At 37.5% G+C, this 23,122-nt stretch overlaps 6 protein-coding genes and 2 non-coding genes across 17 annotated transcripts; 4 read left to right on the forward strand and 4 right to left on the reverse strand.

Annotated features, from left to right (window-relative positions):
- Positions 1-196: 196 nt before the first annotated feature.
- Positions 197-2,806, forward strand: sqst-1 (ZZ-type domain-containing protein; the record flags this gene model as incomplete). Of its 2 annotated transcripts, NM_001268679.3 has the most annotated exons (3): positions 197-365; positions 675-2,479; positions 2,528-2,806. In NM_001268679.3, the coding sequence occupies 3 exons, from the start codon at positions 197-199 to the stop codon at positions 2,633-2,635; spliced, it is 2,082 nt and encodes a 693-aa protein (NP_001255608.1). The 2 variants fall into 2 exon arrangements, with proteins under 2 accessions (NP_001255608.1, NP_001255609.1); NM_001268680.3 differs by lacking the exon at positions 197-365 and having other exon boundaries at positions 722-2,479; positions 2,528-2,635.
- Positions 2,807-4,899: 2,093 nt separating this feature from the next.
- T12G3.2 lies at positions 4,900-12,772 on the reverse strand (the record flags this gene model as incomplete). 7 transcript variants are annotated; one of them, NM_001380475.1, is made up of 9 exons in its annotated part: positions 5,140-5,247; positions 5,305-5,376; positions 5,425-5,680; positions 6,062-6,446; positions 6,553-6,798; positions 7,057-7,874; positions 7,943-8,724; positions 9,253-9,423; positions 12,764-12,772. In NM_001380475.1, 9 exons carry the CDS (start codon positions 12,770-12,772, stop codon positions 5,140-5,142), a joined length of 2,847 nt encoding a protein of 948 aa, NP_001367238.1. The 7 variants fall into 7 exon arrangements, with proteins under 7 accessions (NP_001379103.1, NP_001379417.1, NP_001379418.1 ...); NM_001392407.1 differs by lacking the exon at positions 12,764-12,772 and adding an exon at positions 9,531-9,650 and having other exon boundaries at positions 4,900-5,247; positions 5,305-5,680; NM_001392406.1 differs by lacking the exon at positions 12,764-12,772 and having other exon boundaries at positions 4,900-5,247; positions 9,253-9,650.
- Positions 8,754-8,903, forward strand: T12G3.10. Its single transcript, NR_056755.1, has one exon. It is a non-coding gene; the product is annotated as an Unclassified non-coding RNA T12G3.10 (non-coding RNA).
- A 143-nt stretch (positions 12,773-12,915) lies between the features above and the next one.
- Positions 12,916-13,061, reverse strand: T12G3.9. Its single transcript, NR_056756.1, has one exon. It is a non-coding gene; the product is annotated as an Unclassified non-coding RNA T12G3.9 (non-coding RNA).
- A 1,109-nt stretch (positions 13,062-14,170) lies between these two features.
- Positions 14,171-15,843, forward strand: T12G3.4 (Strictosidine synthase conserved region domain-containing protein). The gene is made up of 3 exons (NM_069881.9): positions 14,171-14,424; positions 14,474-14,755; positions 14,955-15,843. The coding sequence occupies exons 1-3, from the start codon at positions 14,183-14,185 to the stop codon at positions 15,772-15,774; spliced, it is 1,344 nt and encodes a 447-aa protein (NP_502282.1). The 5' UTR covers positions 14,171-14,182; the 3' UTR covers positions 15,775-15,843.
- On the reverse strand, positions 15,765-17,130 carry bre-5 (the record flags this gene model as incomplete). 2 transcript variants are annotated; one of them, NM_001268683.2, is made up of 6 exons in its annotated part: positions 15,765-16,155; positions 16,209-16,406; positions 16,451-16,639; positions 16,690-16,836; positions 16,889-16,985; positions 17,083-17,130. In NM_001268683.2, the coding sequence occupies 6 exons, from the start codon at positions 17,109-17,111 to the stop codon at positions 15,847-15,849; spliced, it is 969 nt and encodes a 322-aa protein (NP_001255612.1). The 2 variants fall into 2 exon arrangements, with proteins under 2 accessions (NP_001255612.1, NP_001255613.1); NM_001268684.3 differs by lacking the exons at positions 16,690-16,836; positions 16,889-16,985; positions 17,083-17,130 and having other exon boundaries at positions 15,847-16,155.
- Positions 17,131-17,405: 275 nt separating this feature from the next.
- Positions 17,406-21,661, forward strand: spt-5 (Transcription elongation factor SPT5). The gene is made up of 8 exons (NM_069882.6): positions 17,406-17,459; positions 17,589-17,672; positions 17,722-18,231; positions 18,281-18,863; positions 18,910-20,562; positions 20,614-21,006; positions 21,062-21,267; positions 21,316-21,661. Exons 1-8 carry the CDS (start codon positions 17,412-17,414, stop codon positions 21,463-21,465), a joined length of 3,627 nt encoding a protein of 1,208 aa, NP_502283.1. The 5' UTR covers positions 17,406-17,411; the 3' UTR covers positions 21,466-21,661.
- On the reverse strand, positions 21,589-22,571 carry K08E4.2 (Glycolipid transfer protein domain-containing protein; the record flags this gene model as incomplete). 2 transcript variants are annotated; one of them, NM_001268685.4, is made up of 4 exons in its annotated part: positions 21,589-22,084; positions 22,133-22,231; positions 22,279-22,383; positions 22,435-22,571. In NM_001268685.4, the coding sequence occupies 4 exons, from the start codon at positions 22,554-22,556 to the stop codon at positions 21,769-21,771; spliced, it is 642 nt and encodes a 213-aa protein (NP_001255614.1). The 2 variants fall into 2 exon arrangements, with proteins under 2 accessions (NP_001255614.1, NP_001255615.1); NM_001268686.3 differs by lacking the exon at positions 22,435-22,571 and having other exon boundaries at positions 21,769-22,084; positions 22,279-22,379.
- Positions 22,572-23,122: the final 551 nt, after the last annotated feature.

Raw genomic sequence — 23,122 nt, forward strand, 5'->3', positions numbered from 1 at the left:
ATTATTCTCCAAAAAAATGAATTATGGTTTCAATTTCTTACACAATACAATCATTATGATGATTATTCGAAGTATAATATTTCGAAATTTCCTTTTTTCGATTTCGCAACTCTCGCAACTCAATAATGTCAATACTTGTTCTATTATCTTTCACTCTCTTTTCACTCACTTTCAAATAACTTCTCATTTTACTCAGATGGCTGCTGCATCATCCGCTCCTCACCAAATGCAAGTTCGTGTGACTTTCTATACAAGTCACAATCCGCAATCGGTTCTCATGATTTTGAAGAACGATCAGGCTCTTCAACAGATCTCCGAGAAGGCAAGAGAACTGTTCCCATCGGCTGATTATCGTCTCTACTACGGTAAGATATTATACTTTTGTTTTTGCCCCGTTTGCTAGACGAATCAATTGTGCAAATAGAGTATTTGTATGCCACACCTATGTTATGACAAAAAAGTACGGTGCCCGGTCTCGGCACGATTGAAATTTTTAATGGACGTTCCGAGGAAGAGTGTGCGCCTTTAAACAAACCATTTTTTTAAATTTAAAGTTTAACTAGATTTAAAAGGTCGTTATTTTTGTAAAACTCAATTTAATTAGATTATATTTAAGATTTCTAATTTCCCTAGATATCTCACAGTAACTTTTTTCCAAATCTTCAAATTTTCAGGTGATGTCAACGGACCAATCTTTGAGTTCACCAATTCGGATCAGATTATGTCTAAGATTCGAATCACTACATTCTCTCGAACTCCTCAACTTTTTGTTCGCCTGGAAACTGTTCCCCTTCGTCCAACAGCCCTACCATCAGTGAGCACTGAAACTGCCAAAAAAGCTTCCGATGCTGATCGTGAATCAAAGAGCAGATCCTCGCTGAAGCGTATCGAGAACAACCAGGAGCTCACATTGAAGACGCTGGAGAAGTTGCAAAAGGAGCTCTCAAGAGTTAGCGCTTTGGAGACGATGGTTGCTGATCTTCATGCAAAGGAAAGAGAACCTGTTGTCGAGGAAGTTCAGAAGCCATTCCCTCCAGTGAAGCACTCGGCGTCTTGTGATGCTTGCCTCGGTGACATCATCGGACATAGGTTCAAGTGTCTCGAATGTGCCGATTATGATTTGTGCGAGAAGTGTGAGAGAAAATCTTTACATTATGAGCATGCAATGATCAGAATTGTGGAGCCAAAGAAAACAATGATCCCATCATATGTGACATCAAACTCTCCGAACAATGTCTTCCCAACTTACATGCAGCACAAGATCCAACAACCACAAACTATCAAGGGGATCAACAAGACTGTTATCACGAGACTCGTTCCTTCACATCAAGTTAATCCAGCTCCAATGCCTCAAGCTCCACCAGTCTCCACTCCAGTTCCATTCCCTCCATCTCCAACCATCGGAAATGGAGCAGTTCCAAAACCAGCCCAGGAGCCTCGGATCCCACCATCTCCAACTTCTGCTCTACCACCACCACAATTCTTCAATGAGGAGACCCGTGCAGCCATTATTAATAGTGCAGCGTTGCTCAAGGAAACTTTCAGTACTTTGAGCAGAAGCTTCTTGGATTTGGCAGATGGTGCACAGGCCAATATGGATAAAAAGATCATTGAACGCTCGACCATGGAAGCAGGAATGACCAAATTCGAAGAGAAAATGGATAATTTGAAAAGACACTGTGAGGAGAAATATCTTGGAACGGAAACTGCTGAAGCTGAGAAGAGCGAGGAATCTTCGAAGAAGCAAGCAGATAGCTTGTCTGGACCAAAGATCAAGAAGGCTAAGAAGAAGTCCTGCTACAAGAAATCTGCCGAGAGACTATTCACAATGCAACTTGCTGCGGCGGCTGCTGAGCAAGCCCGTCTTGAACAAGAAGCCAAGAAAAGAGCTGAAGCCAGCTCTGCTGAATTACAGAGGAAACTTGCTGAGCTTAATGTGAAGGAATCTCAATCAAAATCCGAGGAAAACATTGCTGACTTTGTCCTATACGATCTTTACGGAAACTCCTTGGAAGCTTTGTTGAGAGGTCGTTCGAGCTCTAGAATCGCCGATCCTCCGACCACTCCAAATACCGAACCAGCCACCACAGAGTTAGCTTCAACGACCTCTGCAACTCCAGCCGTCACTGCTCCAGCATCAATTGTTCCAGTTACTCCAACTGCACCAATTGTTGAAACTCTGATCGTTCCACCACTTCCACCAGTGGAATCAAATCCAGAAGAGGTTACACCAATGGTGACTGCACCAATCTCAATTCACTCTTCTTTCGAGAACATTTCTTCGGATTTCGAGAGCCTCAGTCCATCATGGGGAGGATACCCAGATTTGGAAGCTGCACAACGTCTAGAAGTCATCGATGATAACTTACTCGACTTCTCTGATGTTGCTGTTGAAGCCCAGGAAGCTCAAGAAGCTCAAGAAGAAGCTCGCCCAGAGCCAGAGCAATCTCTACCACCATTTAATGAGGAAACTGAAAAGGTAAATCTAAATGTCGTCCATGAATCCCCTAATCTAACGAATTTTCAGACATTCGATCGTCTCCTTGAGATGGGATTCTCCTACAACGTCACTGTTGCTGCAATCAGAGCAAATGGATCGAATCTCGAGATGTGTCTTCAGGCGCTTCTTCACTAATTTGTACATCCTGTATCGTGTCGCCCAACCAACTCTCTCCTAGATACTATTAGTCATTTTCATCATTCCAATGGAAAGCTGTATCTATTTTTTCTCGTCTTGAACCTGAAAATGTTGCTTTTGCGTAAATTGCTTTTTTAATAATCTGAAATTAATAAAGTTGTGGCGAAAAATTATTGTCAGCTGGTTTATTTCAAGTATGGTGTTGCTTTCTGAAACTTGGAGGCTGAATTTTTCTTACATCTGTAGAATTTTATCACATTTCGAATAATTTCAGATAATTTTTTAAAAAACCTTTTCCAAAACAAACTATGAAAAATAAACTTCAAAACATCAACTAGTTCTATTCTCAGGTTGAATATCATTCATTACCAAAAGAGTTAAAGCGTTTTCCAGAAAAAGTTTCGATAATTTTCCAAAAGCCAATTCGAATATTTTCAGCAAGTCGCCGCGTACATTTAGAAGCATCTATCATCTTTGGCATATGGAAGCGAACAGCTTTGAGCAATACGTTTTTTCAGTACAGTTACAAAATCCCATTTTTCTCATCGTTGCATCGAAGATTTTTTCAAAAATTTATATAGCAATAAATAACAATATGTGTACATTTTGAAAATACTTTTACTTTAGATGGAAAGTTTCGAAAATTTGCTCAAAAACCGGCTCAAATATCAAAGTGCAAATCGGCGCATGCCACATTTCGATTTTTAGGCAGTTTTTCAGTAACTTTTTGAAATTTTCGATCCAAAGTGAAATCATTTTCAGAGAGTACAAGCATTTCTCTATATGTCTATATAAAGTTCCAGAAAGTAATTTTGACACAACATGGAGAAAAGTACAATTCGGGAAATGTGCCAAAAAAATGATCGCACACATCTGCTGGCTTCCATATTTCAAAGATGACATATGCTATCAAAACAAAATAAAGTAATAATGATTGTATAAACATTTGTTTATTTTGAAACTTAAATACACATTAGTTTCAGAAAAGTTACATACTGTCTTTTGCAATTATTGATTTTTGCTCATAAAAGCAACATTTCTGCTTAGAATTTTGAAAAAGGTTCACTATTTCGAGTCCTCTATTAGATTCTGAAAGAATTTTTCAAAAATGTTGGCCCATCTCCAAAATCGTCCTCCGCTCTGAAAAACGAAAGTGGACCTTTGCCTTCCAAAAAGTGGGGAAAAAAATGAAATTGATCTTTTTGGGCCGAAAAAAATGTTTTTAGAATGCTGAGAACACGTTAAACACGAATATATATATATTCTGAAAATGTCTAAAATGGATTTTAAAAAAGCATAGATTTATTTTTCATTTTCAACGTGAAAGTTTTGTGTAGATTTTATATTCCAAAAGAATCTCAAAATTTAGAGACTAAACTTTCACGTTGAAAATGAAAAATAAATCTATGCTTTTTTAAATCCATTTCAGACATTTTCAGAATATCGGGATCTTAAAATAAACATGATATTCGTGTTTAACGTGTTCTCAGCATTCTAAAAACATTTTTTTTCGGCCAAAAAGCTCAATTTCATTTTTTTTTGCCCATTTTATGGAAGGCAAAGGTCCACTTTCGTTTTTCAGAGAGGAGGACGATTTTGGAGATGGGCCAACATTTTTGAAAAATTCTTTCAGAATCTAATAGAGGACTCGAAATAGTGAAAATTCTAAGCAGAAATGTTGCTTTTATGAGCAAAAATCAATAATTGCAAAAGACAGTATGTAACTTTTCTGAAACTAATGTGTATTTAAGTTTCAAAATAAACAAATGTTTATACAATCATTATTACTTTATTTTGTTTTGATAGCATCTGTCATCTTTGAAATATGAACAGATTTGTGCGATCCTTTTTTTTTTGAAACATTAGTTTAGAATTGTACTTTTCTCCATGTTGTGTCAAACTTTTTTTAGGAACTTTATTTATATAGACATATAGAGAAATGCTTGTACTCTCTGAAAATGATTTCACTTTGCATCGAAAATTTCAAAAAGTTACTGAAAACTGCCTAAAAATCGAAATGTGCCATGCGCTGCTCTTTGATATTTGAGCCGGTTTTTGAGCAAATTTCCAAAACTTTCCATTTAAATTTAAGGTACACATACAAAAAATTTTAACATTTCAAGTAAAATTAAACAGCATAAAGTTGCCAAAATTTTTGGTAAAATGATCGTTATTGTTTTTTTTAATTTTCAAACATTTTGAAGTTTTCTACAGAACAGTATGTATCCGTTTTCAAATTCAAAACATCTTTCGATAAAGTTAGATATAAAATTTTTATAGTTTCATTCAAACTGTATACATTTTCAAGAACAACATTGAGCAATATTCAGGTGTTTTCAGATAACAAGTATTTGCAGAGAAATTAGAGAAATGTACACGTTAATACAAATCAAGGCAAATAATTAAAACATGCAGAAAAAAGATAGGAAGGATGAAAAGAAACCCGCAAAATGGAAATAATTAGAATTAGATGAAGATAGGTGTATTTCAGTTTCAGAAAATCAGTAATCAAAGCGTTGCTGTTGATGGTGCTCATAAATCATTGGAATACCATTGTTGTACATATGTGGAATTGTTGTCTGATTTGGAGATGGCAACTGGGAAGGTGGCTGAAATAAGGAATTGAATTTCTGAAAACACAACTGAAAATTGCACCAAAGGATTACCTTTGGCGGCGAGCAGCTCACTCGCATCATCGTATTTGAAGGCGGCAGATGATCGGAATCAGATCGAACCAACTCAAATTGTGATGATCGGGGATAAGTATCGACTGCTGGCGGACGTACCTTGGCGGGCGGTGGGGAGATCATTGTGGGTCCCATGTTTCGAGCTATCGGAGCTGGAGCCAATGGAATATGGTGAGAACTATCGTAAATTGATGACGTTTTTCGAATTGGGCCAGGTTGGTATTGATCGTTAATGAAATCAAGTGCCTCATAAAGATCTTGTTTGCTTTTTCCATATGCATTGGCAAGTTGAACAAAATCCCGTAGGAAATCATCGTCTCGAGTTCCTAATGTTGCTTGAAGACGATTCAATCCACTGAAATTAATTTATTTGATAAAACCAAATGAGTTGTTTCTAAGAAAATTTCAATTTAAAAAAACCAGTTTTTGAAATTTCCAAATTAAAAATTATCTCGAATTTATCAACAAAAAAAATAAATTTTAGAAAAAAATTAAATTTTTTTGAAGTTTGAAAACGATTACACAACCTGCCAAAAAGCTCACAACATTTTTTGCAAGTGATAATATTCAACCAGATTTCAAAAAATCCTTTCCAAAATTTCCAACAAAAACAAACATCATTTTTCAATCAATAAAATAGTTTCTTTAATAAAATTATTTTTTTAGTTTAATGTTTTGCACAGTATATTTACCCTTATTTTCACCAAATCATGTAAAAATGAAAATTAAAACTCACTTTGCATCATTCTCCTCTTGATCAGCAGATGGTGGCTTAACCTTACAAGTGACAACTGCAATTCTCATTGCAGTAAATTTGATATGTTGCATTGTATCAATATCTCCCATATGAGTGATATTACTTGAAATCTCTCTGCTCTCCGATGGATTTTCTGGCTTCACTCCCAACTCTTTTAATGATTCAAGCAATGATTCAATATTGATCACTTCTTCATTCGCTGTCAGAATATACTTGACTTTTTCTGCGTCTGCAATATCTCGGAGATAATCCTTCAAACATTTCTGTTGGAGTCTCTTCAGGTCCAATGGTTCCAGGTGAATTGGACGAGAAGATCGTGGGTCCAAAGTGTGAGCCAAAGATTTGACGGTAAAGCAAATGGTTCCTGAAAGCAATCAAAGATCACAAATCACGTTCAGTCTGTCCAATTCGTTCACGCATCTCTCACCGAAACAGCAACAATGTCCGTGACACTTTCACTCCTTACTCACCTCCTGTGACAAATGAGAGACGCATGATAAGGGCCGACTTGTGCTTTTCCAACATGTTGTCCACTTCCTCGAATTCCATAAAACCCATCAGGAACCCCATTTCCCAAAGTTTTCGCACATTGTTCCTGGTGTCATGGAAGATTTGGAGAAGCTCAAGCATTCCACGCCAAACCGAGAATCGAACATTGGTACTGTTGCACTCGTATCGAAGATGTGGACACAATACGTTTTTGAATGTAACTATTTCTGAAAACGAATGCGAGTTTTAGAAATGTTTTTTTTTTAATTTTTAGTTTCAAAATTTTAATTCTAGTCTACGCCTGTTTTGTGCCTACTCACATGCTTGACCAAATTATTAAATTAATTGCTTCGGGAGTTATTAAATACCTAAGTTCACTAAAAAAATAAATAAAACAATATGTAGAAAGGCAGGCAGGTTGCAGGAACGAATGCCTAAAGATAGGCCTGCCTACCAAAAAATGCCTTATTAGAATATAAACATACGTTGTACACCATTAACTCTTGCTCCATCTTGTCCCGAGCAGCAATCTGGACACTGCAACTTGTACTTGAGAAGCTCAAAATCGTTATCAATTAGACTCCTTTGAACATCTGCATTCACTTTGAAATGTTGCTTGAACAAATGCTTGAAATGATCCCAATGCATTCCTCCATCAATCCATTGCAAAAGCAAACCATCCTGTGTATTGCACCCATACAGCCAAAAGATTGTTGCAGTGTAAGATGACATCATTCTTTGCACCTGACAATCTTGGTTTCTTCTCGTCGCAATTGTAAACGGAAGGGAAAGTGTGTGAGCTGTCGCGAATCTTCCTGATGGTGAGAACATTGTCGCCTTGATGTGGAAATAGAAGATCGGACGTTTTCCACTTCCATTCTTGTCATTACTTGCCGACGAATTGGTTCCAGATGGAGAAAGATCCTGATACGAACTGTGAATCGATTGACGTCCCTTCTGTCGTGTAGTGCACAATAAATGTGGATAGGTGGCTGCCCAGTATCTATTTTTACTGTTATAAACTGGATAGATTATGACACTTTCTTTGCTGTTCACATCACTCTTCTTGTGTGCAGTATTGTTGGCTGAATCTGAGTTGCTCGCAGCGTTACTTCTTTTAGTTCCAGTTGTTGGTTTCATTGCAAGAAGAGCTGCAGATGGAACATTTCCGATTGGAGCAGGATGTTGGAGAAGCCGCTGACGGGACATTTCAGATTGAATATGCTCTGCAGTTTCTTCTGATACAACTTGAATCTCGAAATCTTTGAAGACAACTCCACGTGCAAGAGCTCCGCAGTTCATTCTAAAAATAAGTAAATTGATTTAGAACTTGCAATTTCGGTTAAAAAATAAAAATCTTTTAAAACTCACGCGAACAAGTTGTTGGTGACCAAAATAGCACTTGTCGATGGTTCAGTAGCCAAAACACAGTTGGACATGAGAAGCTCTAAAGCAGCAAAAACAGCTTCAGACATATGAACGACTGGATCAAAATTGAAGAACTTCTTATTAACAGTCAAATCATAACGGAATCCTTGAAGTCTTGCACCAAGAACTGCCAAGACATATGTCATGTTTGAATAGAACGACACAAGATTCTCAATGGAACATCCCTGATCTTTCACTTGATCTCTCATCCTCTCCACTTGAACCAATCTGACCTGTTGCCACAGAGCCATACAATTCTTGTTGCAGAAGGTTTTATATTGTTCAAGGCAAGGAACAAGAATATCATCTCCGAACGTTTGCAAATGAATTCTGAAGTTTTCCACATCATCAGGTGTTTGATACATTGCAGAGTTCATTTGTCGGTACAATCCATGAAGACTCATCATTGTCTGATTCATTTTATCCCTCAACATGACATATTCTGGATCCATTTCATTTGTGGATGGGAATGGCAAGAAGTCTCTTGAATAGTTAACAAGTTCGACGAGAGCCTGATTCAACCGCGAGTAGATCATTTTATCCTCATTTGAGACCACAACTTGTGACAGGCTGTTCTGAAGACGGTTTGTAATACACAAGACATTCCACGTAAGCATCGTCCATTCCTCATAAAAGTCCTGTCCACGTTGATGATTGTTGTTCTGCTTGATTCGGTTGACACGTCCATCGATTTCGGTAAGGAGCTTGCAGATCAGATTTTTCACCTGGAAATGTGAAGTTCAATATCAGGTATCAAGCATTAGATCTTTTGAGCGCGCGAAAAGAAGAGTGAGCCGGCCAATCAACGACATTAGCCACGCCCTTAGCGCATCGATGATTGGCCGGCAAATCTTTTAATTGGCGGAAATTTGAACTTGTGGATGTTTTGTTTCAAATTTTTCTGAATGACCTAATGACTAAAAACTTTGAAAACATGCAAAAAATTAGTTTTAATTTTATAATCCAACTTAAATTTAGCGAACCACAATTCTCAGATCTCCAATATGGTAAATTTTTCGTACTTTTTGTTCACAAACGGCTACAATACCCCATTATAGGATCTAGAATTCCTCTAAAATTCCTGACTACATAATACGATTTCCCGCCCATCGTATGATTTGTGGTTGGTCATTTACGGTCTTATGTCTCTCTGTTAAGACGTGTTGTGCGCTCTTTGCTCTCTGCATCTTACCCACATTATTTTCAGACAACTGACGTACGCTAGAAAAGGTCAACAAATTAAAGAAACATACCTTTTGCATTCTTTGTTCCTCACTATCCGGAATCGGTGGATCATAGTGTCGTTGGACACCATGCCACATACAAAACAGATCGTACAGCAATTTTTGAAATACATCATTCGGAACCATTGTTGATGTATTATTGATTGGAAGATTTGAAGAGATCCTTATTGATTGAATTGTCTATAAAAGACTGATGAAACAGATTGACACCCGAATTGAATGACAGATTTGGAGGGGAAGGTTCTACTTTTAGAGAATGAGTTCCATGCCAGAATCAAAAAATGAACCTTTATTTGTTTGAGAGTGTGCGGCGGGAGTTAGGCTGGCGCCCGCTTTTGACGGGGGCCGTCCGGGCGAAAGAAACTCAAGAGCGATCGGTGACGACTTCGCGCAACTCGAGTAACTACCTGTAAAATGTTGAAAACTTAGTGGAAAAAACTATGAAGGAGAGAAAAAGTTTTGGAAGAAGTAAAATTTACAGCAAGAATCGCAAAAGAATCTCACAAGCGGGCCAACTTAATAAAATTAAAAATATTTCAATAATATGAACATGTCCAAAGAAAACATTTTTAACATGAAGAACAATTTAAAAATAAACGAAAAAGTTTGCTGGGAAATTGGATTTTTTGAATTAATAAAAAGAAATCGAGATATGAGCTGCCAAAAACGGATCGCAAAAATGTAAGAAATCGACGACAAATCATCTTGGATAACCGTCGTAAATTTTAGGAAGGTTCAAGTTCAAATAGTCATGCACCATGATAAAAAAAATGTTGCTTTATAAACAAATGCATCGAAAATCAAACTTCGATCAGACTATATATCGAAACAATTCCAAAGCGGAGTTTTATTATCTGATAAGAATTGTAACACTGAGAAAAAATTCGGAAGCTATCGGTTGTCTGGAATAAGTTTTATTTGAAATACCGCAACTCCCTTGCAACCCAGATTCAAAATTTGAAACCTTATATCTCGGGTTTCTCTGTCTGTATCAAAAAAAAGGTCAACTGCTAAATTTATCAAAATTTATTTGTCGTATTTGAAATTTTTCAGATAGTTCTAATATTGATCAAAATAAACGATGTCCAAGTGGAATTCAAGATCAATACTTTGACAGCACATATCTCGGCTGCCTTTAGCTTTATCAAAAAACTTTTAACTGTAACAATGTAGACAAATATCTGGAACAAACTTTTTCTGTTGAAAATGTTTTGATACAAAATAATGACAACGGAGGTATAGGCTGTCAAAGTAGAGCAAACGGGATGCAAGATTATAGAAAAAAATACGAGGAATTATTAGAACTTGTCAAGTTGGGCATCAAAATTTTATTTTGAATGTTTCATAGGATTATGAAAAGCAAAAATAAGTTCAAAAGTGACAAAATTGAATCGTTAAAGAAAATTAAAAAAGAAAAATTTGCAGCAATAGATAGTAAGATGTTCAATGCACTTTAGTCTCTATGCAAACAAACTATTTTGCAAAATGTTTTTGCAGTCAAAAAGCGACACAAGACAAGAAAAAGAAGACTGAACTGTGAGCAGAATAACAGAACAGGTATACCGAGCAGACGGGCCATGATGAGAGAGAGAGAGAGACTGTACAGAGATTGGGGACACCGAGAAAACTAGACAAGACTGTAATAAAGTGTGGGTGGAAAGGGTAGATGAACAGATTGAGAAAGAGAAAACGCTCTGCCTGCCGCACACACATTCAATCTATCTCGATCTGGGAAATGAAGAGTCTGGCACTGTGCCAAAAAATGTTTCGATCAATGAAGATGAAATGGACAATGAATGGAAACAAATGGAAACAAGATAAGCAGAGAGAACAGGAGAAACATACAAACGATATTTACGAGAGATGATATGGTGTTGAGAAAATGAAGAATGTGAATAAGGATATCGAAGGGCATGTGTACTACGTCTCACGAAAAATGAAAATCTGATCAGTACACACACTAACATTTAACACCCAATTATTTGGGTTTTGATCATTTGTTATCAGTTATGATATTAAATTGGCATGAGATGGCAACATTTTCCACTTTTAGCGGGAAGAGCAGTTGCATATTTGGAAGAGGTCACAATTGTTACTTGTAACACGAATCGACGGATTCATTTGAGAATTGTTTTTGAGAGATGAGGAGGTCAAGGAAATGTGGGAGTTTTCTATAGTATGCTGTTGTACCCATGAACTGGGTATTACATAATGATTATTGATGATTGCATCATTCTAACAATATGTAGTTTAGAGAACATTTGTGAAGTTCTTATGCAAGTCGTGACTGTTCTCACAAAACAGCAATCAATAAACTTCAGTCAAAAATAGATGATGGTACCTGATGAACAGTCTATTTGATAGGTTAATTTAAGAATTTTTTTTAATTAAAAAAAAAAAAAAACTAAAATCATCCCTTTCTCTAAAAAATGAACGGCTTGCATTTTAAATTTTAGATGTTGCACTTTTCATAGGGTACAGTAGAGTCGGTGTGGATACATTAAGAAGTTCAAAATGCACGAATTCAAAATAAAACACATACAATTTTTTTTCGGATTTTGGCAAATTGCTCAAATTTTCGACAAAATTGGGAAAATTTAATGCTACATTATCATACTACCTTCAGAGTTGCCAATTTTCGACATAGGTACAAAACTCCTGTCTGCCTTAATATGTGCATAAGGCGACCTCGTGCCTATTCTCAAAGCGTAGGTAGGTATGTTTTTCACAAAAAAAATATTGCCGACCATCGAAGCTTTACAGAGCTGAAACTAATAAGTATAGTAGTAAAACTTGTACTATTCAAAAGTTTTGAATAGTTATAGTTTTCCATAAACTTTGAAACTGGAAGATTAACTGATGAAATGAGAAAAGTTTTGTTATAGTCGCTAAAATTTATACGGTAGAATTATAAAAAAATAGAAAAAATTATACTGATCGTTAGTTATTGATGTTCTTATATTGAAAACAAGTCTAAAATAAAACTTTTGAATACACAATTGAATAGGATGTTCTTCACTAAACTTTCAAATTTGTTGGCTTTACCTACCAATTTAAAAAGTTCCTATGAATATATACCGGAGATTCTTCTATTAGAAATGCATGCAATTACTCACAATTACAGAAGAGAAAATAAATATTTTGTAAATTGGAACATCTTCGATAAAACAAAACAACTGAAAGTGAGATAGGTAAAATAAAAATTTTAAAAAATTGTACTCAAAATAATAATCAAAAAGAAGTAAAGGAAACTTCATGTGATTGTGAATGGGAATAAATGGTGATATTCACCTAGATTAAAATAAAAAGACGCACGCTCCTACGAATTTAACATTTTTCGCAAAAAATCGAGAATTGTCGCCGTGATCAGCCATCTTCCGATCTCTCTGGTCTCCTCGTGGTTCTATCAGTCACATGATATCTTTTTTATCAATATTTTTTAAAGTTAAAACACACTACTCCTAGACTGTATTACGGTAAAAACGGGGAGACTACGGACTTTGCGGACCTAGTTGCCTACCGTATCCATCAGGTGTTTGCCATCTTCGGAGTCATAAACACAATAGTATGTTTATGTTACTTTAGGTAGAATGTATGTAAAAGACCATACGTGTGTGTGTGTGTGTACTGATTACGGTTCAACCGAGACACCCGTCCTCCTCTTCTGTTGCCGTACAAGTTGCCATCTATCTTGTCTGTGTCTTGTTCATTTCATATTATCCTATCACATCTCTACAAAAACGGCCTCTATCAGTGACCCGTCCCGCTGCTGGCCGGTTTTGCGTGTTTGACACAAAAAAATTGGCATGATAATAATAATAGCGACACGAAGAGCGAGAAGAGCGAGGTGAGGGAGAAACATTCGGTCAATAGTGGTAAATTAGCATATATTATATGTATACAGGGGAGCGAATATGGAAATTTTTATTAGTCACCAGCGCGATGCAAAACATATCATTTTTGGAGCATTGTTCCATTTTTATGTTTCATTTTTTTAGAACTGAAATATTTATTAATATCCAGAAGCGGCAATTTGGGGTTATTGTGCCAAAAACAAATTGCCCGGTCTCGACTCGCGTCTTCAAAGAGTACTGTAGTTGCAAAATTTTGTCGCTGCGAAGTTTTCATCGACTTTTTATAATTTTTCGTTAAATAGTTTTTTGCTAGGTGTATGTACTACTAAAAAGTTAAATATTAAATACACAGAAATTTTAAATAAACCATGAAAAAACTACGAAAAATCGATAAAATTCCACACAAAGTTTGAAATTACAGTAACCTTTAATAGCGAACGCATTTTCGCATTTAACAAAAAAATTGCTGTCGTGTCGAGACCGATTATCGTATTTTTGGAGCAACATCGCAAAATTTCCCGTCTGGACAATATGCAGACCTGAAACTTGAGTCTGGTCTCGCAACGACTTGTGATTTGGCACTTGCGCCTTTAAGAAACTCTCACTACGGTAGACAATTAATTTTTGCCTCAAATTTCTGAATTAGATTTTTATTTGTTATGTGTTTGACTCATAATCGGAAATGATTTATTTATTTATTTAACTATAAGTATTTTTATTTAAGTATATGTACATACGTCAATAAATTATTCACTTCAAGAACAACTTTTTTAAAAATAATTTCACTTGTTTTGTTCACATATTTTTGCAACAGAATCTGTTCCCTCAAAATTCCGTTCACAAATTAAAAAAATTACAATTGGAATAGAAAAATATCCTAGCTTCATCTTCGATACGTCGCGATACCATCTTTGGTTCTTTGCAAATGTTTGCTTCCAAAAGTGACCTCTCCTACAATACCTGCGTCTCAAAAATGTAAACACACTTCACCGTTCTATTCGCCTTTCTCAATACCAGTCACCCGCTTTTTCTTACTCATACTCATCGTTTCCTACAAAAATTTTATTATTCAGCTTCAGAAACAGATGAAGAAATCAGACGGAAGCGTCAGAAGAAGACGTGGAGAAGATGATGACGGTGGAAGAGTGGTACCACTGCCAGAGAAGAAACATAAAAAGGTTCCGAAGTCACAGAAACCTGGATTAATTCTCCGGATTCTGGGAAGCACACCGGTGAAAATCGTGCTCGGACTTCTGGGATCTTTGATTATCGCAGGCCTTCTGACGAATCGGATCATCAATGCACCCATCAAAGCAGTCGAGTTTGAGTATGTTTTATTAGAATTCTTAACATTTATTTATTCAATTTTTTTTCAGTCTCGGCGACAAGATTCCGTTGGAAGGAGTTCTTGCTGTCAATAAGCGACTAACCGATGCAGAACTTCTCCTTGTAGATCAAGTATACGGCCCGGAGTCACTTGTTCTTGACGAGAAAAATAGTAAACTGTATGCTGGATTCAAGACTGGAATAATTGCGGAAATCGATATGAAAGAAGGAAGAGAAAAGATTGTTCATGCTGTTCAACTTGCTCAGGGAAATCATGATTGTGATGGTTCCTACAAAAAAATGAATTTGTGTGGGCGTCCGCTCGGATTGAGGTTAGATGTAGATGGGGTGGGGGGGGGGGGGGCGGGGGGGAAGAATCTTTCTTTATTATCATTGTGATAAGATAAGATATGCAAATTCGATTCGTCATGAGTACAACAAATCAAATATTTTGAAAGTGAAGAGATATTAATGTCGGGGTTTCATGATTTGCTTTTTAAAAATAAATTTTGTTAATACAAATATTTTCAGATTGAGCGACGTCGGCGAGCTGGTCATTGCTGATGCGTATTTGGGATTGTTCGCTATAAATTGGCAAGAGGAGAAAGTTGTGAAAATCCTCGGAGCTGGAGAATTGCCTGCAAACAACGAAAATGCTGCTCCAATCAAATATTTGAATGATTTGGATATTCTTCCCGATGGAAGAGTTATTTTCACCGAATCATCAACGAAATTCGACGATCGTGATTTCATTCTGGATCTCTTCGAACATCGTCCAAATGGTCGTCTCTTGATTTATGATCCAAGAAAGAAAGATTTGAGAGTACTGAAAGATGGGCTATATTTCCCGAATGGAGTTCAATTAAGCATTGAAAAAGGAATGGGAAAGAATGCTCCATGGCGGGTGCTCTACAGTGAAATGGGATTAGCTCGAGTTATGCAGATTTGGGTTCCAAGAGATCATTATTCAACAGCACCTGTTAAAACTTCACCGCTTATTGAAAATCTTCCTGGATATCCGGATAACATTCGTCTTACAAAATCCGGGCACCTTCTCATTCCAATCGCATCACATCGTTCCGAAGAAGACCGATTCCTTGAACAAAATCCATCAGTTCGAGAATTTATCACTAAAATTCTATCTCCACAAGCTCTTGGATATGTTGCTAATTATGTCGCTGATGTAGAAGGTCTTGTTATCAAAGTCAACACGGAAACTGGTCAAATCATCGAGTCGTATCATGATCAAACAGGACGAGTTGAAGCCGTCTCAATTGCGATTGACGATGGAAAAGGAAGAATGCTTCTGGGAAGTGATGTTAACTATTATATTGCTCGAGCTAAACTTTGAATATTTAATTTTTATTTCTTACGATCTCTATTGATATGTTGAAAATTATATGAAAAAAATTCAAAATACAATTTATTCGAACCCGTTTAACTGGCTATACTCGTATTCAAGATCTTTCCTGGCATATCCATGAACTGCAATTACACCATCATCCCATTCTTTTTGAGACACTCGTCGACACCAGAAGATGAAGTTCTCATTATGAGTTGCTGCGACATTCACTGTTTTGGCGAGAATACCCGTAAAGACATCATCGAATGGAAACATTTTCAGTTTTCTAATTGAATTTCTGAATCGCGCAATGGTTTCGGAAGTGAGGAAGACAGCGCCAGCGGAGACGTATGGAGGATATCGTGAAAATGGATACTCATTCAGCGAAATCTGTAACTTGTAATAATTTGGAAATAGGTTTTTTTTTTACTTGAAGCACTTACGCTGTGTTTGTGGATCTTAAGCCTGAATGGTGACGTGTCAAATACGAAGCCTTCGTAAACAAGTTCCTCTTTTTGTTTAGTTTTTGCGAATTTTACAAGATTTGGGATATGTACCAAATAATCGTCATCTACCAGAAAGGTAAAGTCTGGAGAAGAGCATTGATTTGGATTCGCAGCGTAGTCAATGGCGCCAAACAACTGAAATTAGGTTTTTATTGAGAAAAGTGTTCAAGAAAACAAACTTTTAAGGTATTGTTCCGATATGAATCTATGTCTGATATTGCAAGAATATCCTTATACTTCTCCGATTCTACATCAATTCTTCTCATTATCTCCATATTTTCCACTCTTCCCACAATGAAGATTGGCATAACTTCGACTCCATCAATCATTCGAAACACTCCCCACGTCTTTCTTACTGACTCTCGCATCTGAATATTGTTTTTTTTAAATAGAAATTTGATTTTCTGCAAATACTAACCGGTCCATTTTTCGCACTTGACTTGATTATAATAATAATAATCTTTTGTCCATTGCCAGAAAATTTGCACTGTGGATATTTTGTAAACTTGCTTCGCAATTGTAAATTACGCGTTTCCAGTGGCCAACTGAAGTCACCAAAACTCGTCTGAAAAATATAATCATTATGTTTAAATAATTTTTTCTGGCGTATAAAGTACCTCTCTAAACTTATCCACAACTCCAAGTACCCATAGAAGAAAAATCGTAATCGTGAAAATTAAAAGCTTTTGAAACGAAGAAAGTTCATGATATTTTCTGAAATGAAATTAAATATTTATGCGAAATTGAAGAGCAAAGCAATACTTCTTAAAGCTTTGAGATTTTTCAAGCGTATCCACAGAGAATTTCCTACCTTTTCAAAATCCGCACGCATAAAAACATTAAAATGTTAAATAAATATATATTTAATGCGCGGCAAGTTGTGGGTTTTGGACGTGAACACCAGATTGCGTACCGGGCATCGGAACCGACGACAATTTATTTCTTCTTCATTTTCTTCTTCTTTTTTGCGCTTAATTTCTTCTAATCATTTATACCTATAAAGTTAATCATTTTTTCAATTGATTGATTTACTTCTTGCCTAATTTTCTGAATTTTTAAGCGTTGTCCTAAATCACACGCGTTCCTCCTCATTTCTCTGCCCCAAGTTATTTGAAATTTACTTAAATGTTTCAGTTAGCAATGTCCTCTGACGAAAGTGATGCAGCCTCAAACAAAGAAGAAGACACGGTTAGTTATCGATTTTTCACTCTATGATTTGAGATTCGATCGATTTCGCCGAAAATAACAAATAAGCTTTCATGGAAAATTCACAAATTATGCGACTTTACTTATTTATCGATTTTTATCCTCTTACAGACTTTGAGCGATGATGATGGCTCAGATGTTGAAATCAAAAATTCAAAGAAGGACAGAAAGCGGAAACTTGCTTCAGAGAGTGAGGTGAGTGAAAACAATTAATTTTAAAGTTACAATCCTGTCGGTTTTTCAGAAAAGTGGCTCGGACGATGATGATGACGACGATGACGATGAAGATGAAAACGTGACCAGCAAGAAATCTAAAAAGCAGAAACGGAAGAATAAGGCTCCTTCTGGACGAGATTTTCTTGCTTGGGATGTTGAAGTCGACGACGAAGACGAAGACGACGACAATGATTACGATGACGAAGACGATCCAAGCATGAATGCAATGAACGAGCGAGAGGAAGCTGAGCGTGCGATGAAAGAAATGGAATTGAGTCAACGGAATAGAGATCGGTACAAGTTCCAAAACATGACGGAAGACGAAGTCCAGAAATACTTTGAGAACAAGTACAAGGGTGACAAAAACGACAGTCAATATGATGACGAAGATTCAGCTATGGATGATATTTCAAAAAATTCTCATCTTCCATCCACGAAGGATCCTAACCTGTGGATTGTCAAATGTCGCATGGGAGAGGAAAAACTCGTAGCGATGCATCTGATGCGTAAATGTCTTGCGGTTGAGCACACAAACGAGGTAATTGATAAATGTCCCGTAATAATGATTGCATTTAATCAATTTATAGCCATTCCAAATCAAATCAGTTGTCGTCAAGGAAGGACTCAAAGGAATGATCTATATCGAGGCGTTCAAACAATCTCACGTCATGTCTGCAATTGAAGGATTTTCAGCTCTCAATCAATTCACTATAACCATGGTTCCCATCAAAGATATGGTAGATGTATTGAGAGTTGTCAAAGACATTCCACAGTTGAAACTCGGATCATATGTTCGTTTGAAAAGAACAATGTACAAAGATGATCTGGCTGTCGTTGATCTTGTGGATATCGCTCAGAACCGTGTCAACCTGAAATTGATTCCCCGTGTCGATTATCAGAAGCGGCGCGGAGCAATGAGAACTGATGCTGATAAAAACTATAAGCTGAAAAGACGCCCAATGCCCAAGTTATTTGATCAGGATACCATCAAAGAAGTTGGAGGAGAAATTGTGACGGACGGAGACTTCTTAGTATTTGAAGGAAATCATTTCCGGCGAGGATTCCTCTACAAGTACTTCCCCATAAACGCAATTCAAGCTGATGGTGTTAAACCAACTCTTGGAGAACTCGAAAAGTTCCAAGAATCTAGCGATGATCTCAAGAGAGAATGTAAGTTTTTATTCCTTTATTCTTTTTTAAAAATACTTTTTTTCAGTGGAAACGGCTTCTCTCAAAGACACAGAAAATCCATTTGTTCCTGGAGATATCGTCGAAGTGAAAGCTGGAGAGTTGGTGAATCTTCGGGGTAAAGTGATGACGGTCGATGGGACGAAGGTTGTGATGATGCCAGATCAAGAAGATTTGAAAGAAGCAATCACTTTGAACGCTCATGAGCTCAGGAAATACTTCAAGGAAGGAGATCATGCAAAGGTTATTAGTGGACGATACGAAGGACATACTGGATTAATTGTCCGAGTAAAAGATAGCACAGCCATAGTTTTGTCTGATCTTGGAATGGAAGAATTGAAAGTTCGTGTACGAGATTTGCAACTTTGTGCTGATGTGACAACTGGAGTGGACTCACTGGGACAGTTCCAATATCATGATCTTGTACAGCTCGACCATACAGGAAATGTTGGAGTAATTGTTCGATTGGAGAAGGAACATTTGGAAGTTCTCAACATGCACGGAGTTGTGAATCGTATAAAGCCACAAGCTATTATAGCGAAAAAAGACGTTCGATTTGCGAAAGTTCTCGACAGTCAAAACAATTCCATCGAGGCTAAAGATCTGGTAAAAGTAATTGGAGGACCAAACGCAAAGGAGCGGGAAACCGATGAGGATCCAGTTGGAGAAGTTCTCTATGCGTTCCGTGGAACTGTCTTCGTTTATTCTCGCAAAGTGACTAAAAATGGAGGAGTCTTGGTTTGCAAACCAAAACAACTGATTTTACAAGGAGCTAAGAAAACAACCAGTACACCGATGGTTTCTCGAATGGCTTCACCGAATCCTATGGCATCACCAAGACATTCTTCTGGAGGAATGACTCCTCGTTCTCCACAAGATGGTATGTCAAGTCGTGGAAGCAGTGGTGGACAAACTCCGAGACAAGGTGGAGGAGGAGGACGTGGTGGTCATTTTGGAACTGCAAATCAACAAAAAGTTCGTCGTGATCTTACCCTCATTGGAAAAAATGTTCGAATCATCAAAGGTCCGATGAAGGGCCACTTTGGAATTGTTCGAGATGCCACAGAAGACACAGTTCGTGTCGAATTGCATACACAATGCAGAACGATTTCTGTCGATCGTGCTCGTGTGATGGTTGTCGGAGACACTGGAATAACAGCTGGAAGTGGAGGTGGAAGCTCGTTCTACAGTTCTTCGAAGACACCGATGCGCGACTCTGGCAAAACTCCAATGTATGGATCGAAGACTCCGATGTATGGAGCACAAACACCGATGTATGGCTCGATGACTCCAGCTTATGATGGAGGAAGAACACCGGCGTATGGAGAAGGTGGACGTACCCCTGCATATGGAAGCAAAACTCCAGCATATGGAGATCTTGATGAACATTCATCATCACGTACTCCAGCCTATGGAAATGACAGTTCAAGAACTCCTGCTTACGGTAGTGCTGATGGTGCACGAACTCCTGCCTATGGAAGTACGGAAGGTGGACGGACTCCAGCATACGGATCAATGGACAACAGTAGAACTCCTGCATATGATGATTCTGGAAGAACGCCTGGCTATGAAAGTATGCCATCGAGAACTCCGAACTATGATTCAAGCAGTAAGACTCCAGCCTATCCAGAATCCGAACATTCCGCCAGAACTCCAGCATACAATAATGATTATGATATTCGTGAGTTGAACCATTACATATCTTTGCAATTTTTAATTTTTAATTGTTTAGCGTTGAGTCCGGCATACGAGCCCGATGCACCTGAAGCGTATGACAATGCTCCAGCAAGAACTCCAGCATTCGTGTCCCGTACTCCAGGATACGACACATATGAGAACAGCAGCCCGACATACGAACCAGATGCAGCTACAAAAGTTGAGGAAGACATCGGAGACACTTCGTCTCCAACTTATGATTCTCCTCCACACTCGTACGTTGTGCCAACTCCAGGTGCAATGCTCAATCCAGCAACTCCGGGAGCCTATCACGTTGATACACCTGGATTCGCTGCTCCAATGACGCCAGGAAGTGGAGGAGCATACGATCAATATGTTGCGCCTTCTCCATTCGCTGGCTACGACAGTAACAACTACAACAATGCCGATGGAGCTATTGAGCAAATTCGTAAGTTGCTCAAGATTTTATTTGAATTATAGTGAAGCTAATTTCTTATTTTTAGCGGACCACTTCCTGGCTCAAGGTGTGTGGATTGTGCAGAATCTGTGTGTGCAAATCAAGGACCACGAAGGGCGATTCAACGGACGTGAGGCGATCATTAAAGATGTTACCGATGGAAAAGTGGATGTCTACATGCCAGATCACAAGTGCAACTTGGAAGTTGATTTCGATCAGCTAACTCCAATGAAACCGCAACCAGGAGATGATGTAAGAAAATATTAAATTGAAAATGCTAAATGAAATGTTAACTTTAAGGCTCGAGTGATTTTCGGACAAGATGCAGGTCACAGTGGACAACTTGTTTCCATGGATGGATTCGAAGCAGTTATCCGATCACAGGAAGACATGTCAGACATGCGAGTCATCAACATTGGATTGTGCTGCAAAATGCATAGCGAAACTTGAAAAGTTGTTCACTTTACTATTTATTCTCCAATTTTTCTTCGCTTTTTTCTGTTCAAATGTTATTCGACACTCGACGAGTTTCACTTCGTTGTGTCTATTTTTTGGTGTCACCCTTTGAAAATCGTTCATTTATTTATTTATTATACACTGTTTTATTTGAATTAAACATTTCTTAAAATGATTGCTGCTTTTCTTTTTCAAAAACAAATACACTTGTTGTACAACCAAGAGATATAATGAAAAGTTTAATTTCAGAGAACATATTTTTTGTGAGATCAAGAATGAAGAGGGTAGTAAAGAGATTCAGGCTGAAGGATTATAATCAGTTAGTTCGAAATTTTCAACTAGTTTGTTCACTCTTCGCACAATATCTCGTCCGTCTCGATTGAAAATATCATGGAATTGATTATCATCGTCCTCTGGCATATCACCACGAAGTCTACATAGAAATTCTGGTTTTCGAGGCAAAGTGTAGAGAGCCGCAGCGACAGCAGTTCTGATTGGCCAAGAATGAAGTTGAGAAAGATGTTTGTCATAAGAAGAACGAGCGATTGTCGATACATTTTCATCATTCGACGTGAACACTCCATCCAGCAAATCGATGACGAATTCAAGAGCTCTGAAATGATGAACTCATTGATTTTCTCTTCTACGAATCCACGAATACCTGTTAAGAACCATCAAATGTCCAGTGCCGCTTCTATTTGGTTTCTGATTTCGAATAGTTCCATTCTCCGACTCCTTCGTTGCCATTCCGATGATAGTTCTGAAAATCAGGAATTGAAAAAATATTTCGACAAATTAAATATTCACCTGTAAGAATCTGGATCCGACGATCTCATTTGCGTGAGCTTTTCCAATTTTGCAGTGACATCCTTCACGACAAAGCTGAAAATTGTTCCCCAAGAGCACATGACGCTGAAATAGAATGATTCAGAGTTAAAATTCTAGAACATCTGTGTGACTCACTTGCAAACATGCTCCCAAAAGAGCAGATATTGTTCCAAATCGACATTGTCATTCTCGATGATCGATTTCTCTATTGTTTTCATTATCTGATAGGTCTCCGGCTCCGAGCCCAACTGTTCCATTTCGGACAATACGCTGAAAAAAAAAACTTGCCATGTATCAGAACAAACACAAAAAAGGCAATAAAATACTGGAGGGCACAGAGAAAAACACAGTTTTTTTTGTTTGGAAATTTGCACTTTTGGAGCCGGAAACAAATGCTTAGCATTGTTTTCGGGGTTTTGACACACAAATTCCCCGCGAATTTGTTCCTTTTCTGTGAGGTCGAGAGATCGATTTTGGCAGAAATTTTTGCCGTTATAATTCAGTTTGTTTTCGAGGAGAAGAAATCAAGTAAACAACTGAATTTTATTGCGAAAGGGGGAAAATAATGATATGTAGATCATTCGTTTAGAACATATGAACTGAACTACTTTTTAACTTCTTTCAAATCTTATTACAAGAAGATTTTTGAAAATTATTTTTAAGGTTTTTAATTTCGAAATGCCACAATAAGTGAATGCCGGTCTCGGCATGATTGGAAAATTTTTGCAAAAAACGTGTGCGCCTTCAACGGGTACTGTAGTATGCACTGCTCGCTGATTCTGACTGTTTCGTTGTTTCTTTTATAATCTGCCTGATTTTTGTA

This window comes from Caenorhabditis elegans, chromosome IV (assembly GCF_000002985.6).
Source record: "Caenorhabditis elegans chromosome IV".
NCBI classification, from domain to species: Eukaryota; Metazoa; Nematoda; class Chromadorea; order Rhabditida; family Rhabditidae; genus Caenorhabditis; species Caenorhabditis elegans.